The 14817-nt window shown below is 59.4% G+C and overlaps 2 protein-coding genes across 5 annotated transcripts in view; one reads left to right on the top strand and one right to left on the bottom strand.

The window, feature by feature from the left end:
* PSD (pleckstrin and Sec7 domain containing) overlaps positions 1–728 on the top strand; it is a gene marked incomplete at both ends in the record, with an annotated part of 33214 nt that extends 32486 nt beyond the window's left edge. The window contains 2 exons of the mRNA XM_082286055.1: positions 90–233; positions 492–728. Coding sequence (XP_082142181.1) covers positions 90–233; positions 492–728 — 381 coding nt within the window. The remainder of the gene's footprint in view (positions 1–89; positions 234–491) is intronic.
* Positions 729–2206: 1478 nt separating this feature from the next.
* Positions 2207–13289, bottom strand: NFKB2 (nuclear factor kappa B subunit 2). 4 transcript variants are annotated; one of them, XM_082285884.1, is made up of 24 exons: positions 13258–13289; positions 10297–10480; positions 9198–9251; positions 8800–8878; positions 8287–8327; positions 8087–8185; positions 7701–7852; positions 6981–7087; positions 6676–6834; positions 6483–6587; positions 6257–6342; positions 6000–6138; positions 5801–5920; positions 5532–5717; positions 5228–5369; positions 4976–5090; positions 4567–4774; positions 4273–4442; positions 4015–4117; positions 3666–3895; positions 3401–3470; positions 3120–3292; positions 2931–3042; positions 2207–2837 (listed from the first exon to the last, which is right to left on the bottom strand). In XM_082285884.1, the coding sequence occupies exons 2-24, from the start codon at positions 10339–10341 to the stop codon at positions 2722–2724; spliced, it is 2811 nt and encodes a 936-aa protein (XP_082142010.1). In that variant the 5' UTR covers positions 10342–10480; positions 13258–13289; the 3' UTR covers positions 2207–2721. The 4 variants fall into 4 exon arrangements, with proteins under 4 accessions (XP_082142010.1, XP_082142011.1, XP_082142013.1 ...); XM_082285885.1 differs by having other exon boundaries at positions 9207–9251; XM_082285887.1 differs by lacking the exon at positions 5801–5920.
* Positions 13290–14817: the final 1528 nt, after the last annotated feature.

Below are 14817 nucleotides of genomic sequence, written 5' to 3'. Positions count from 1 at the left end.
TAGAAGGGGAAAAACCTGTTCTGTGCCCAGCCAGCTCACGTTACCAGGGGGACAGAGCAGGGCACTGACATAGTGCCACCCTTTCCCAGGAGGAACAGGTGAAGAACCATGAGACCAAGTTCAAGACAATGTCAGCAGAGCTACTGGAGCATCGTTCCTCACTGCCTGAGAAGAAGGTGAAAGGCAAGGAGTACGAGGAGCTAAAGCAGAAGGAAGAGTACCTGGAATTTGAGGTGAGCTGGAAGATGCCCCCCTCTACCCTCAGGCCCTCTGCCCCTACCTGTTTGGCCATCCTCAGTGAGGGGCCCAACCCATCCCATCAGCTGAGTTACACTGCCACTGCCGTGGTCTAAGACCACAAGTATTCCTCTGCCCTGGGATGCTGGCTGGGTTGGAGGGACCATGAGCATCCCCCCATCCCCGCAGGGATGCTGGCCATAGGACAGTACCCAGCTTGCCAACCTCTCTCTCTGCTGCACTGTGCTCCCCAGAAATCCCGCTATGGCACCTATGCCATGCTGCTGCGGGCCAAGCTGAAGGCTGGCTCTGAGGACCTGGCAGCATTTGAGTCCACCCTCTTGGACACAGCGGGTGGGGAGGACGATGGCCTGAAAAAGTCCCGCTCCAGTCCCTCGCTCAACGCAGAGCCCTCCAGCACAACCAAGGTGAAGCGCAACATCTCAGAGCGCGCTGGCCGCCAGCCCCCCGGCCACCCCCAGAAGTCGTAAGTGAGGGGCCTCAGCTGCCTGCACTGCAGCTCTGTTCCTGTCCCCCCAGCACGGGGGTGGAGGCCGTGTGCCTGCTGAGACCCTGCATGTGTCCGTCTGTCTGCGGCACGAGCTGGAGGGGGTGACAGCCCTTCTGCAGCCGTCAGCACCAGCCATGCAGAGCCATGGCCCCTCCGCTGGAGACAGTGGCAGAGCAGGACGGTCCCCAGTCCTTGCCTGCAGGAGCTGCCTGGCCCTATCAGACTTGTTCCTGCCCCTCCTTGTCCTGCACTTGGCTGCAGGACCTACTCTTGCTGCCCCAGGGAGAGGGAGCAACTGAAACCTACCCGCTGGGCTCCATTCTTCAATGGTTTAAAAAAAAAAAAACAACCAAAAGACGCAGCAAAAAATAGCCAGCGGCCGCTTGTCCAGCTCCATCGTGCCATGGAGGTAGATGGGAGGGGGCCAGCCCTACACTGTCCCCTCTCCTGGGGCTGGTGGTCAGGGAAACTGGGGAAACAGCACCTGGTCCCCTCCCTGCCACCTCAATCACCTCTGCACCCTCCTCGCTTTCTTACAACTTTTGAACAGTTTTTGTGATACAGTTTTGCACTTTTTAGTACCAGATCGAGCTGACCACTAGGGAGGTTTTTTTGGGGGCTACTTTTGATGCTTTTTGGGAACTGTTTAAAAAAAAACAAAACCACAAACCCAGCCATATCTTGTAAGCACTGCACTCTGGGGGAAAAGATTTTTAAAAGGACTTGGGAGATCCAGCTCCCCACACCCCCACCCTGCAGCAAGCTGAGTGTGGGCTACTGTGTGTACTGCTGCTGCCTGCTCCCCAGCTCCACTTCAGCACCAGCAACCCTTCGGGGAGGCAGCCCTGTGGCTGCCAGCACCAAGGAGCCAGCCTTGGGATGGCAACACCCATTGCTGCACGTGTGGCTGCACGGGAGGCTGATGCACCCTCATTTTCCACCCCCACTGCTGGCAGCCTGAGACTGGCCCTGTTTGCAGCACCTGGGTGTGAGCATCGTACCCAGGGCATGGTGGGCAGCAGTGCGTAAGTACTCCCCATAAGGCGGTGAGCCCTGGAGCCAGGGCTGGTATGGGGCTCCCCCTGCCCTATGGCTCCAGCACAGGCTGGAGCCAGTTTTTTTTCCACACCTCTTTTACAACACATGCCTGGGGCCGTGGAAGCTGCCAGCAAAGCCTGGTCTGCAGTGCTGCAGTCCCCTTGCTGCAGCAGCAGTGGTGCAGCCCCTTCCTCAGCCACAGGCGCCCTCCTTGCCAAGGTGAGGGGCAGGCTGGGGCAGCCCCCACCACTCCAGAGTGGGCTGACAGATGCTTGTCCAGAGCAAGGGGCAAGTGATGGAGCACGGCTGCAGGATCGTCCAGAACGGGATCCGGGCACAGTGAAGGGCTGTGACCAGGGGCTGGCACACACGCAGTTCTCAGCCGCCTGGGACCTGGCTGGTTTCAGCACTGACTTTGCGAATGTGTCAAAACTTTTTATTCTGCTCTTTTGAGTCTATTGCAAAAAAAAAAAAAAATCCACCCTTGCCCCAGGTGGCTTGGGGGGTGGGGGGGAAAACAAACCTTTGTACAGCTTCTTCTCTCAGTTACTGAAGTAAAACTCGCTCTTCACTTCTTGGGTGCGCTGTGGTTTCTTCCCCATGGTTGGGGACAGCCCTGGCACAGAGGGATGCTGAGGAGGGGCTGGCAGCAGTCTCCTTGGTGCCAGACTTCCAGACCCAGGCAGGGTTCAGGGGGGTTAATGCCCACCAGCTCATGGCTGGGGCTGGAGAGAGGGAGGGCAAAGACTAATGGAACCTGTGTCCTTTTATTCAGAAGAGGGACCATTAAATAAAAGCAGAGACGGGCAGGAGCCAGCTGCATCCCATCCCCCTGAGTCCAGGCAGCCGGACCCCAAGTCCAGAAGGCACTTGTGTGGGCAAGGCAGAGGGCAGTGCAGCTCCCTGTGTGGTCACAGGGGCTGCTGGCTGGCTCCTCAGTGCACCTGTGGCTGCTGGCTGGGGGGCAGCTCACCCCCCGGCTTCAGGGCCAGTGTGGGCGCCTGCTCCTCCTCCACCGACTCACTGCCGTAGGCACTGTCTTCCTTCAGCTCTGCAAAGCAATCCCCGGGTGCTCTTAGCGATGGGGCAACACGGGGGCAGCAGAGACACTCCCTGCCCCCCAGCCCCAGCCCTCACTCTGTACCTGTGCTTTGCAGCTTCTCCAGCGCCTCGGTTTTGTGGAGCATCCTCACAGCGTTGTGGAGCCCCATAGAGTCCAGTGCCTCCAGCAATCCCCCCAGGCTGCCACCGGCCAGCTGTGGAGAGAGGGCATTGAGCAGGGCTTGTCGCCAGACAGGCAGGGGAGACAGGGGCACCCCAGCCAGGCACTGACCTCATAACTGCGCAGGAGGCTGACACTGGGCGAGGGGGTGTCCTTGTAGGTCTCCACGAGGCTGCAGAGCCCCAGGCGCTTGGCCAGCTCGATCCAGTCTGACCCACTGCAGTCCTGGTTCAGCAGTTGCTCCAGTCCCTTCAGCGCCTCATTGTCCAGCGACAGGACCTTCCCTGTGTGAGAGAGGTGCCCCCATCACAGGCTGCCCATCCTTGCTGCCAGGAGGGTGTCACCCTGCCTGGGTATGGTGCTTTTAAACAGGGGGGAAAGGGGCTGCTCACCTGGCTGGGGGGCAGTGGGCAGTTCTGCCTCCGGCCCCTGCTGGGAGGCCTGCAGCAGAATCTCCCGCACCTGCAGACAGACATGGATGTCAGCATCCTCCAAAGCACTGCCCAGATCCCCCATCACCTCCTCACACCATGGGTCTCTGCAGGACACGGAGGAGCGCAGGCATCCTCAAGGAAGCATTTCCTGGAACTCCGCCCCATCCATGCTGTGGCCTGCACAGAAACACTCCCAGCGAGTCTGTCCCGCTGTGCCACACACCTTTTGGCTCCGAGTCAGGTCCAGGGACGTGTGGCAGCGGCGCTGCCTGTGCCCTGCCTGCCAGTGCCCCTGTGTGAGGAGCTTGGGGTTGGTGCTATGCTCTGCAGCTGGGGCTGGCTCCCCCAGATCCATTGCTAGCTCCTGCTCCTCGGGGTCAGTGTCTGTGTCGCTGCTGGCCTCCGATGAGGATAGGCTCATGGGCTCGTCATTCTCACACAAAACATCTGCCCCTGTCAGGAAAGGGTGGCATGAGCCTGGCCCAGCGGTCTGACCTTGTGCCTGCCACCACCTAGCACAGGCAGCCAGGGCTATGGGGAGGGAAGGGAAAGGAGGAAGGGCAGTGCCTTACCCGCTTTAAGGAGCAGTTTGGTGAGGGTGGGGGAGCCCAGGCCAGCAGCCAGGTGCAGGGGTGTGTTCCCAGAGAAAGTCCGGCTGTTGACGTCTGCTCCCAGCTAAGAAAGGTGTGAAGCCATGAGGATGGGCTGCCTGGGCACTGCTCCTCCTACACCATCACCCCAAGGCCTCAGAGGAGCCCCCACTTCTGACAGCAGCCTCTAGGAGGCTGCTTGCCATCCCTATAGCTACCACTACACCAGCCACCCCATACCTTCTTCACCAGGTGGGTGGCCATGTTCAGGTTCTCCATCTCCACAGCCAGGTGCAGGGGGGTCCTCCCGCTTTGCCTCTCCACTGCATTCACATCTGCTCCCGTCCTGACCAGCAGGTCCAGGCAAGCCAAACTCTTTGCCTTCACAGCCAAATGCACAGGCAGGAGGCCTGCCAAGATGGGGATAGGCTCAGCAGCCTTCTGGCCAAGCCCATGATGGTCAACGGCCAAGCCCTTCTGGCCAGGCCCCAGGACCCACTGGCATCCTGGCCATCATCCCCGAGCCCCACTCACCATGGAAATTGGGCAGGCGGAGCAGATAAGGGGAAGCCGAGCCCAGGTGAGCCAGCAGTGTCCTCAGCATCTCTTCATCGCCAGCCTGGAGTGCCAGGTGCAGTAGAGAATTGCCATAGCGGTCCAACAAGGTTGGGTCAGCGCGGGCTTGCAGCAGGAGCTGGACCACTTGGGGCTGCTTGGTGATGACTGCCAGATGCAGCGGCGTCTGCGGGACAGCAGCACATCCTCAGCAGTGCTCACAAGAGAAGCCAAGCACTGCACCACCATTCTTTCCAGTAGCTGCAACTTGTTCAGATCTGCAGCCTCCCCTCAGCAGGAGCAGCTACAGGAGCCCCCAGGGCTGGAAAACAGGAGTGAGGAACTACTCCCAGGTAGAGGAGAACTGGCTGCTCTGAAAAACATATACCTGTTGCAGGTTATTGGAGATGTTGATGATCTGCTGGCTGGGGATGCTAACAATTACATCGATCAGCTGCTTGATCACAGCTGTCTGTTCATGGATAATAGCGAGGTGCAAAGGCCTGTAGAGAGAGTGGAATGACCCCTAGCTCAGCTCCATGCTTCTCCACATACTCCCTGCCACCCCCAGAGCCCCCATAATGGCTCTGACAGACAACAAGACTCCCATGCTCTCCCTTCAAACCCCTCGTGTGCTCACGTGTCTCCGTTCTCATCCTGTGATGCGGCCAGGTGCCTCTGGACTGCCAGCAGCATGCGGGGGTCGGCGGTAACCGAGTAGTCGAGCAGGGCATGGGCATTGCGACGGGCTAGTGCCAGCATCCACAGCTGGCACAGCTGGGCTGGGGGCAAAGCAGGATGTCACCTCCAGGAGCAGCAGCCTCATCCACCCTTCTGCATCCACCAGGTGTGGAGAGCAGCGCACAACCCCGAAAGGTCCTAAATCCATGCCTCCTCTCCTGAGCGATGTCCCCCAGCCCTCCCTCAAGCTCAGCCCCTCCTACCGTGCTTTTGCAGCTCCTTGCAGTATGTGCTCTCTTCTGCAGGTGCCTGCCTGTCGCTCCCAGGCCCCTCTGCCTCGGGGCCCTTCATCTGCATACCCCCCTGGTAGCTCCCCACTGGGTGGGGGCCGGGTGAGTAGATGCTGTTGTAGGTCAGCCCAGGGGAGTATGGGAAGCTGAGGTTCCCACCTGCAGGGCAAGGCAGAGGATGGGTGAGCAGAAGGGAGCCTCAGCCACCTGAGCGAGGAGGGGGAAGAAGCAGCCCCACTCACCTCCTCCAGAGCCAAAGCCCCCGGCCCCCCCACCGGCCCCCCCCATGTGCGAGCCACCGCCAAAGTGCTGAGGAAACTGAGGCAGGACTTTCTTGCGCTTCCTCTCCACTTCTTCCTTATCTGTGGGGAGAGAGGGGCAGCAGGGTGAGGGGCGGCCCCAGCAGCAGGGCCCATGCCAGCCTGCCTGGGGGGTGCTCACCTTCCACCACTGGGTAGTAGGTGAACTGCTTGGAGTCACTCACGTCCCCTCCCCGCTTCCGCTTCAGCTGCAGGAAGACGGTGACAGGACGGTCGATCTTGGGCTTGTGGTAGGGGGGTGTGCGGAAGACAATGGCGTACTGTAGGCAGGACATGATGGACATGAGGTCCTGATCATCCTGGAGCTGGGGCTACCTCAGCCCACAGGGCATCCATGTGCCTCAGAGCAGAGCAGGACACTCCCCACCTCCCCTGTACCTGCTTGTGCACATCCGTAGGAGAAAAGTCCCCGAAGGCCTGCCAGCCGTTCTCGTCATCCTCATAGAAACGCACCTCAATGTCATCTGGGGAGAGAAGTGGCACTGGCACTGCCTCCTCATCCCAAAAAGGCTCCAGGGACACAGACCCCTGACCACGCAGGGGACCCAAATCTCTCCTGCCACAGCCCCCCCAGAAGGTTTAATCTGGAGAGAATGGCTTTTACCTTTCTGAACTTTATCACACAGCAAGTAGACTTCGTCTCCTCCCCGCACAGAGCCTGCTGTCTTATCCATCCGTGAGATCTTCAGGTTGGAAGCTCCAGGGGACTCTGCAAAGCAAGACGTGTTGGGAGACACTGTGCAGAAGTCCTTACCCCCGCCTGCCCCGTCCCTTTCTCAGACTGGCCCCATGCTCACTGCTGTCATGGATGGGGTCCGAGATGACAGGCTGGAGGGCCAGCGTGAAGTTCCCACTGCTGTCACGGAGGTAGGCAGTGAAGCGCAACCGCACAATGCTCAGGTCCATCACCTTCTTCAGCTCCTTCGCCTCCAGCTCGATCTCCCGCAGCTCCACTTCTGCCAGGGTAGGGGGACAAACGTCAGGCTGTGTGGGGGACAGTGCTCCAGGTCCCCTTCCTACCCACCCCAGCCCCATGCTCAGCCCAGCCCCCAGCTGTCAGCCCATGGTGCCGAGGCCCACTGAGTCCCCAAGCTGCCCTCACCCGTCAGCAGATGGTTCCTGTTGCGCATCTTCTGCTGCTTCAGCTTTTCCTTCATGATCTCCATCATATTCTTTTTGGTGACATGGAGCACACCCAGGTTGCTGAACCTGAAGAAGAGGGAACCTGCCAGGAGCTGGGAGCATCAAGGCCAGGAGCAGCAAGCCCAAAGGGGCACATACTCCTGCAGCTGGGAAGGACCTGAGCACAGAGCAGTGCCACTCGGGCAGCAGGGATTCAGTGTGTGGGGGGCAGAAGAGGAGTAACCACAGCAGAGAGGAAAGGAGCCCCAGGAACTCTGGGCTCCCACAGGTGACAAATCTAAAGGGCTATCAAAGACAAGACCAGGAGGACTGAAGGTCAGAGGGATGCACAGGGGACTGAGCTGAGCCAGGGCTGGATATGCAAGAGCAATGGCAGCAGTTGCAGAATAACCCTGTGACTCAGGCTGGCTTCAAAAGTCATCTGCAAAGCTGGGGAGCTGCAACCTCAAGGACAGAAGCCCAAAATAAGCTGCATATGTCAAAACCCAGAGAAAGGCAAAATGCTCAGAGGACAGAGCTGTAACCATGAACTTATCTAGACACACCCCTGACCTCAGCCAGCAAACACAACCCCAGGGTGCACTAACCCCTATCCTTCTCCCCATCTCAGAAGCTGCAGACAGCACCCACAGCCACTTCACATAGGCAAGAGGCCACCCTGTGTCCTCCTTGCACGTACTGAGCTGTCATGTCCTTGGGTCCCACAACCGTGACACAGTTGCCAGCCTCGTTGCACTGCTTGCCCACCAGGCTGTGGGCATGCACACGGGGAGGGTCACTGTGCGTCACCAGGTCTACCTCGATCCGGGCCATCCCTGTGTAGTTACAGATCTGCAGGGAGGAAAAAGATGGGGGTCAGGTACAATAAGCTAGGAGCCTGAAGGACTCTCTACAAATCCCTGTTGTCCCTGCCCATGGCTGCCACCTCTCCTCCCCTCCCTCCAGCACCAGGAGACACATAAAAGCTTATTATGAATTTCCTGTCCTTCCTTCGAGGCTCCCTCCTGATGCTCATGCATACTGGCTGAAGACACTGCTCCATCCTCTCCCCATGGCAGCGCTCACCTTGACAGTGGGATAGGTCTTGCGCCCCTTCTCACTGGATGCTCCTGGCAGCCCCCCATGGGAAGGGCCCTCACAGCCATACCGAAACCGGAAACCCCGCTGTGGAGGCGAAGAGAGGTCAGCCAAGGGTGGCCAAAGCCTGATGCCATGACAGCAGGAGGTGACAGTTACACCTGTGTTTACCTGGGTGACATCCTTACCTGCTTTGGCTGCTCAATAATGACAAGGTAGGGACCTTCCACTGGAGGACAGAAAGGAGAGGTACCAATGAGAAACATGGGATAACCAAAGTGCATGTTCTCAATGAGGATGCTGGAGATACAGGGACAGCACTGAAGGTGATGTGAGCCCTGTCTGTCCCATGGGGGTCCTCAGAGCCCTCAACCCCTGTGCTGTCACAGGCCAGCTGGGAACAGCAGTCAGAGCAGCAGGAAGAGGAGGGGAGGGCCAGAGGGTGCTCTGTCACTTGGGGAGCAGGGATGCTCAGGAGGTCACAGCCCAACCTGGCAGTCCCTGGTAGACTGAGCAGAAGAGCCAGAGGGAACAAGCCCCATCCTGGTGGCACAGAGCAGGGATTCCCAGCCAACCCACAGTGGGGCCAGTAAGGACAAAGCCTGTGGTGCTTCTGGGAACTAAGAGGTGTGAGTCAACCTGCCGGGAAACTCCACTGCAGCTGGGGACCCCTCGAAGGGCACTGCCAGAGGGGCCCTTACCTGTCTCCATCAGGGGCTCCTTCTGCTCCATCATGTGGGAGCCAAAACTGAAGTCATCGTAGTCAATCCCATCCAGGCACTAGGTGATGGGAGGGAAGATGAGTGTGATGAGTGTGTTGGGGCTGGAATCCCCAACTATCCTGAGGAGGTGATGGCAGTCTGGCACGGACCCCCATCGGGGCAGGCACAGATCCCCTGCCCCTCCCTGGGAAGAGAGGTGGGCAGGTGCAGACCCCACAGTGCCCACCCTGGAGGCTGACACAGACCCTCCCACCCCGGAAGCAGGCACAGACCCCCACCTCCCACCCCACCCGTGGGGTCGGACACTGCTCCCTGCCCAGCTCCGAGGCGGGGACCAGGCAGCGACACCCCCCGGGCCGATCCGATCCGATCCGTACCGCACTCACGGGTTGGAACTGCTCGTCCATGTCGGCGCGGGGCCGGCCGCCGGCCTGCGGGGAGAGGGGGATTGAGCGGGGCTGCAGGAAGGCACCGCCGCTCCGGAAAGTCCCTAGAAACCCCGCCGAGCCGGGAAATGACGGGCCCGCGCGTCACCGGCCCGCCCCGCCCCGCCACGGCCGGGGCACGGCCCGAGCCGGCCCGGGGCACGGGACTGGGGACGCGGGACTGGGGACGCGGGGCTCGGCCCGGCACGGCTCGGAGCGGGGCTCTGCTCGGCCCGGCTGCTCCTGCGCCCGCCGGCGGCCGCTCGGGGTCATGGGGCGGGCTGTCCCCTCCTCGCCTGGGAATTTTGGACTCGGAGCCCCGCGCGGGCTGGAAATCCCGGAGCGCTTCCTGCTCGCCTCCCCCGGCCGTTCTCGCCCGGGCGCTGCCTGGCAGCTCCGTGGCGCCAGATGTACCGAACTTTCCCTCCGGGAGCAGGGAGGGATTTGCCCCGCACCGTCCCCGGCCGCCTGTCCCGCTACGGGCGCCAGTCCCCGCTGCGCTGGCATCAGCCCTTCCCCAGCAAGACCTGCAGTGCAGCACGGCTGAAACCACCCGCCCGCGCCATAAAGCCCCGCAGCAGCCCCTGGGTCCCCCAGGGTCCCTACCCCACATCATCCCACCCCGCACAGGGATGTCGCCTCCAAGCCGCTGTGGACTCAAACAAGGAGTCGCCCCAAAGTGCTGTCCCCAAGCCCACTGGCTCCCCCCTGGCCAGGGGAATCTCTCCAGGACTCTGCAGACCGAAGCAGAGTCTGCAGCCCCATGCCAGGCACCCAAAGGGGTGCTTTCCCTCTCCCCCATTTCAACTTACACAGCAGCTCCGGCATCCTTCCCGCGGAGGTGGCCTGAGACAGGCATTCGCTATCCGTGTTCCCATTGCCTCCTTCCCACTGGCTTCAAAGTGGAAGCGGCAGCCCCAGAGCTCCCTGTGGGAGCATCTCCCACCGCCCCAGCACTCAGCACTGGATGCTTCCCGCCGACCCCAGCAAGGCACCGCCAGAGGCAGGGGGCCTTCCCTGCCGCCCACAACGCTCACATCCTCCTACTCACCGGGGAGGAAGAGGTTGGTCTCAGAAACCCGTCCAGCCCCAGCATCGCCACAGGGACTGTCAGTACCACAGACAGGAGTTCTGCTGGGGTCAAGGTCTGCCTGACCTCAGAAAACCACCGGCGACTTCTAGCAATGGGGCAGGATCAGGGGAGAGCCTACGGGCACGCTCCACATTTCTTCTCACTAACCAATGAAAAGAAAAAAAAAAAACCGTATCTGACTCCACAGTGCCCTCATACCATGAATTTCTGAATCAGTGGTTGCTACAGGTCCCACTCAGGGGATTTTGAGTGTGTGGGAGAAGAGGGGAAGGAAGGGGATTGTTCAATCCGTGTGTGACTCATATTCTTCAGAAGCTGAACAGAGCCTTTTCAAGGACATTTTTCAGCCACTCAAGTCTTCCAAAGGGGCTGTCCTGTGACCCCAAGCCTGAGGTTTTTCCCGGTTAGCCTGTCCCTGAGCCCAGAGGGACATCGCAGGCAGCCATGCAGCCTGGGATGTGGTGTCTGTGGGACCTGCAAGTGCAGGGGATGGTGCAAGGAAGGTGGAGATCCAGCACTGCAAAATGAGGTGGGGACTTTCCTCCTGCCATTCTGCAGGGGCTTCCGAAGGCCTAGGAACATGGACACAAGCCCCTGCTGGCCTGTGGGAAGCAGCACACACTGCCTGCTGTTGGCATCCCACCGGTCACTCCACCTGGACGGCTTCAGCCTGCCACCAGCAGCCAGCCACCCTATCTGCTGGCACAGATTTTCCAGAGAAATGAACAAAGGGACAAACATCCTTCTTCAGTGTGCTGGGAACAGCCAGTTTGAACCCTACCCGCTGAGCCTGGTGGGGGAGCCTAGGCCTGAAGCTGCTGGGTAAGAACAGACTGTGCCCCTTGAATAGCACAGCTCCCCCTCTCCAGTGGCATCAGCTCCGTCTCCTCTTGAGGGGTTTTCACAGCTCACTCACTGCTGCCTAGGACACCTCCACTTGTTGCAACAAACAGCATGACTAGGGAATGTCATGGAGTCGTGCCTTCATCTCCCCATCCCACACAGCTCTGGTTCTCTCTGGAGGTTGCCGGCCATAGCCCTACACGCTTGTGCAGTGTGTGCTGGAGGAAGCCCACCTTGCTTGCTGAGCAGAGATGGTGTCACCACCTGCTTCTTTATTCCTAGAAAAGCAACCTCAGGCAACCTCAGACCTGCTCTCAAGGTAAATTCCTGCCTCCTGTGCCAAGCAGCATGCCTCTCTGGTCCCCAGGACTTTCTCTCCCCAGGGTTTCCCCCAGGAGTGTAGTACACGCAGCTTTTATCCCCCACACGTCCCAGAAGGGAACCCATCTCTCCTTCCTTCATCAGTAGCATTCCCTGCTCTATGTTACCCAACACATCTGACTTGGATCATGGGCTTGAACTGCAGACCCTTTTTGCTTGGCTAATTCCTCCCCATCTTCACACATTCCTAGGGTTCAGGAAGGATTCTCTGGGCATTGTTGGGAATGGGGGAAAAGAGCAGCAACCCAGCTGCAAGGCACTGCCCGGAGCAGCACCAGCTCCCTGCCCCAGAGTGCAGCACTGCCAGACGGCACAGCCTCCCTGTGCCAGCCAGACTGCTTCAATTAAGGGGCAGCCTTTGGCAAGCAGTTCGAGTTAAAGCCATTCTTCCATGCCTGCAGCTCCTTGAACGTGACCTAGTAATGCAGGTGCTATTTTCTTTCCTCTCATGACAGTCGGCTGACTTGCAGAGCTGATGCCCTGCAGGCAGGAGGGAAACATACACATCAGCCTATCTGAAGCAGGAGTGTTTAGTAGCCATGGGAAAGGGTGCTCCAGAAATGAAGGAGGCAGCACAAGTGCACAAGTGCAGCCCTGATCTGAACTGCACTAGCCACTCCGCTGGCTGCTCCTCTAACATACTCTTCCCTTCACATTTTTATTTCCCTGAGGTCTGCTAACACCTGCAAACAACGGCTCTAAATACTTGGCCTTGCTTTCTGCACTAATCCTGTGCTCTGCTCCATCCCTGGAGTCCCAACAGCTACTGGCAAGAGGCTGCTGGGTCTCTCTCATATGGTGTTCACAGTGACTCCTGGAAATCAAGTCCTTGACCAGCAAGTATGGCAGAGAGAAATCCCCTCTCCCTGAAAGCTGTCCAAGCTTTCCCCTCCTGAAAGCCTACCTTTGAGCACTGAAGCCATTTGTATATCTCTGCATAAAATGCCTTTACTCCCATTGTGGCTGTCAAGGTGGTTTTGGCAAACACCAGCCACCCACTTATCTTCTGGTTTTCTCCTCTAAGGGCCTGTAAATTAGCTCCTTTGCTGTTGTGTTATGAACTATTAATCCAGCTGTATGCCCTCAGAGAACCCCTCCCAGCGTCAGCCCGGCGTTTGGTGTCTCACTCTCTCCAGTTTCCACTCTGCCCACAGTGCCACTACCGTGTTGGTGCTCACGGCTCCATTTGGGCTAGAGCTTGCCGAGCCTGCAGGCACGGATCTGTTCCCCTCGGAGTGGGCAGCAAGCCAGCCCTGCCCCAGCGCAGACAGGGCTCAGCATGCAAGAAGGAGAGCTGCAGGATGGCGCAGAACCCACTGGCAACATAGGAAATAAGGAACTTCCCCACCGGCAGGGAAAAGGGTATAAGCGCCAGCGCTGGGACCTACTGTCTCCTCTCCCCTCCAAGAGACCAACTGTCTCTCCAGCCTGGATCTTCCCAACATCCCCTACCCCAGCTGGCCCCATGGCCGACCCAGAGGCAACCAGGGACCGGCATGGCTGCTGGAGCGAGAGGGAGCCCAGGACCCTTCCGCTGGGACGGGCAGCCCAGGCACAGCAGCTTTAAACCTCTGCACCGCTCAGCTCCCTTTCCCTGGGAACCGCTCTCCCGCCGGCGCGGACAGCCCTGCCCGCCCTGCCCGGGCGCATCCCCCCGGCACCCCCGAGGAACCCCACCCCGGCCCGGCCGCTTACCTTCATCCCAGCCTCAGGCCGGCCGCCGCGCCCCGGCCGCGGTGCCGGGAAAGTCCCGACCCGGCTCCGCCTCCCGGGGCTTCCCGGGCCCGGCTCCGCCCGGCGGAGACAGAGGGAGGGCGGGCCGGGGCACCCCCGAAGGGACGGGCAACTCCAGGCTGCTGCATCCCGGCGACACCGCCTATCCCCCACCTGCCCGGCACTCGGGCCAGGGAACCGAGCCCTGGGCTCCTGGCTGTCCCCCGAGGGGAGGACAGGACCCTTCACCCCATTCCCAAAGGCAGCTGCTACCCCGGCGGGGAAGGACCATGTGCCTCACCCATGGCTGATTTTCACTTTTATTATTGTAAATTCACTGTTGTCTTTATATATATACTTTTTAAAAAATATATTAGATACAAAAGTCAGAAATGCTCTTTGAACTACATATACTGGTGGATTTACAGGCCGGTTTGGAAAAGGTGGGCAAATAGGAACACCCAACTCGATCAATGCACACAGCAGCAGCAGCAGCAGCAGTAAATGCCCCTCTCCAGGGACAAGGGGATTTTATATATATGTATGTATATATATATATATTTGTAGATCTATACATACACACACACACACACACAGAACACTCAGACCCCTTGACACCCCAACCCCCTGCCCAAGGATGCTGCAGCTGAGCAGGATGGGGTCCTGCCAGGCAGGCACCGGCCAAGGCACCCCAGGACGGATTTGGGAGTCCCAGAAGAATGCGGGACACACTTCCTCTGTTCCTACAGAAGCGCTTTCCCTTTCCATGATTGCGCTCCCTGGGACAGCTTCAGCTGGCAGCGGCACAGAGGGGAAGTCCACTGCTCTGCAGGCACAGTGCCTGCAGGACATCCCCTGTATGATGGTAAATTCAGAGACTCATTTCCCAAACTGGCTGGGAGCACGGGAATGCTGTGACCCAGGAGGTGAAACCTGCCTCAGCAATTCTCAAAGCTGAAAAAACGTGGGGAAAGTCACTGACTGAAGGCATGGAAGGCGCTGAGCAGTGAAAGCCCTGGTGCTGGGGGGTCAGCACAGTCCAGCCGGGACTGCTGGTGTCATCCTGCAGCAGAGTGAGACACCACCCTCACCTGGGAAGGCAGACAGGGAGAGAAGCCCTGCTGCCATCCTCACTGGGGTTGCAGACAGACTGGCAGCGCAGTCACTTCCCAAGGAAGGGAAAAGGCACTCGGAAATTTTGGCTGCTCTGATGGTCACAGTAGCCAGCTGGAAGGCTTTCTCAGCTGAACCTTACCCCTGTGGAGGAGGGAAGAACAGAGATCTCCCCTTCCAGCACACTAGGCTCATGTGGCGAAGGGAGAGTGAGCCCCCTGTTCCCCCACATCCCTTATAGGAGGAAGCCTCTGTATGATTGCCTTCAGCAGCCCTTGACTCAGACCAGGCTACCCCAGAGGCTCTGGGGCAGATCCTGGCTCTGTTGATAGCACCAGGTTGGCATCCCCACACCCCAGCAGTGACACCAAACCCTGTGTGCAGGGAGGGGACAGTTCTTGCAGGCACAGCAGCTGCCAGAGGAGCGCT

Source organism: Coloeus monedula (assembly GCF_965178545.1).
Source record: "Coloeus monedula genome assembly, chromosome: 8".
NCBI lineage: Eukaryota > Metazoa > Chordata > Aves > Passeriformes > Corvidae > Coloeus > Coloeus monedula.
Note: the sequence above shows the minus strand (reverse complement) of the source record. Positions and strands in the feature narration are given on the sequence as shown.

Coding starts and splice junctions, on each gene's coding strand:
- NFKB2 (XM_082285884.1), bottom strand. CDS start 10,341: ATGCTGGGGCTGGACGGGTTTCTGAGACCAACCTCTTCCTCCCCG. Junction 8,186..8,286: donor TTATTGAGCAGCCAAAGCAG/GTAAGGATGTCA, acceptor TCGCCTCCACAG/CGGGGTTTCCGGTTTCGGTA. Junction 6,343..6,482: donor GTGTGATAAAGTTCAGAAAG/GTAAAAGCCATT, acceptor TTCTCTCCCCAG/ATGACATTGAGGTGCGTTTC.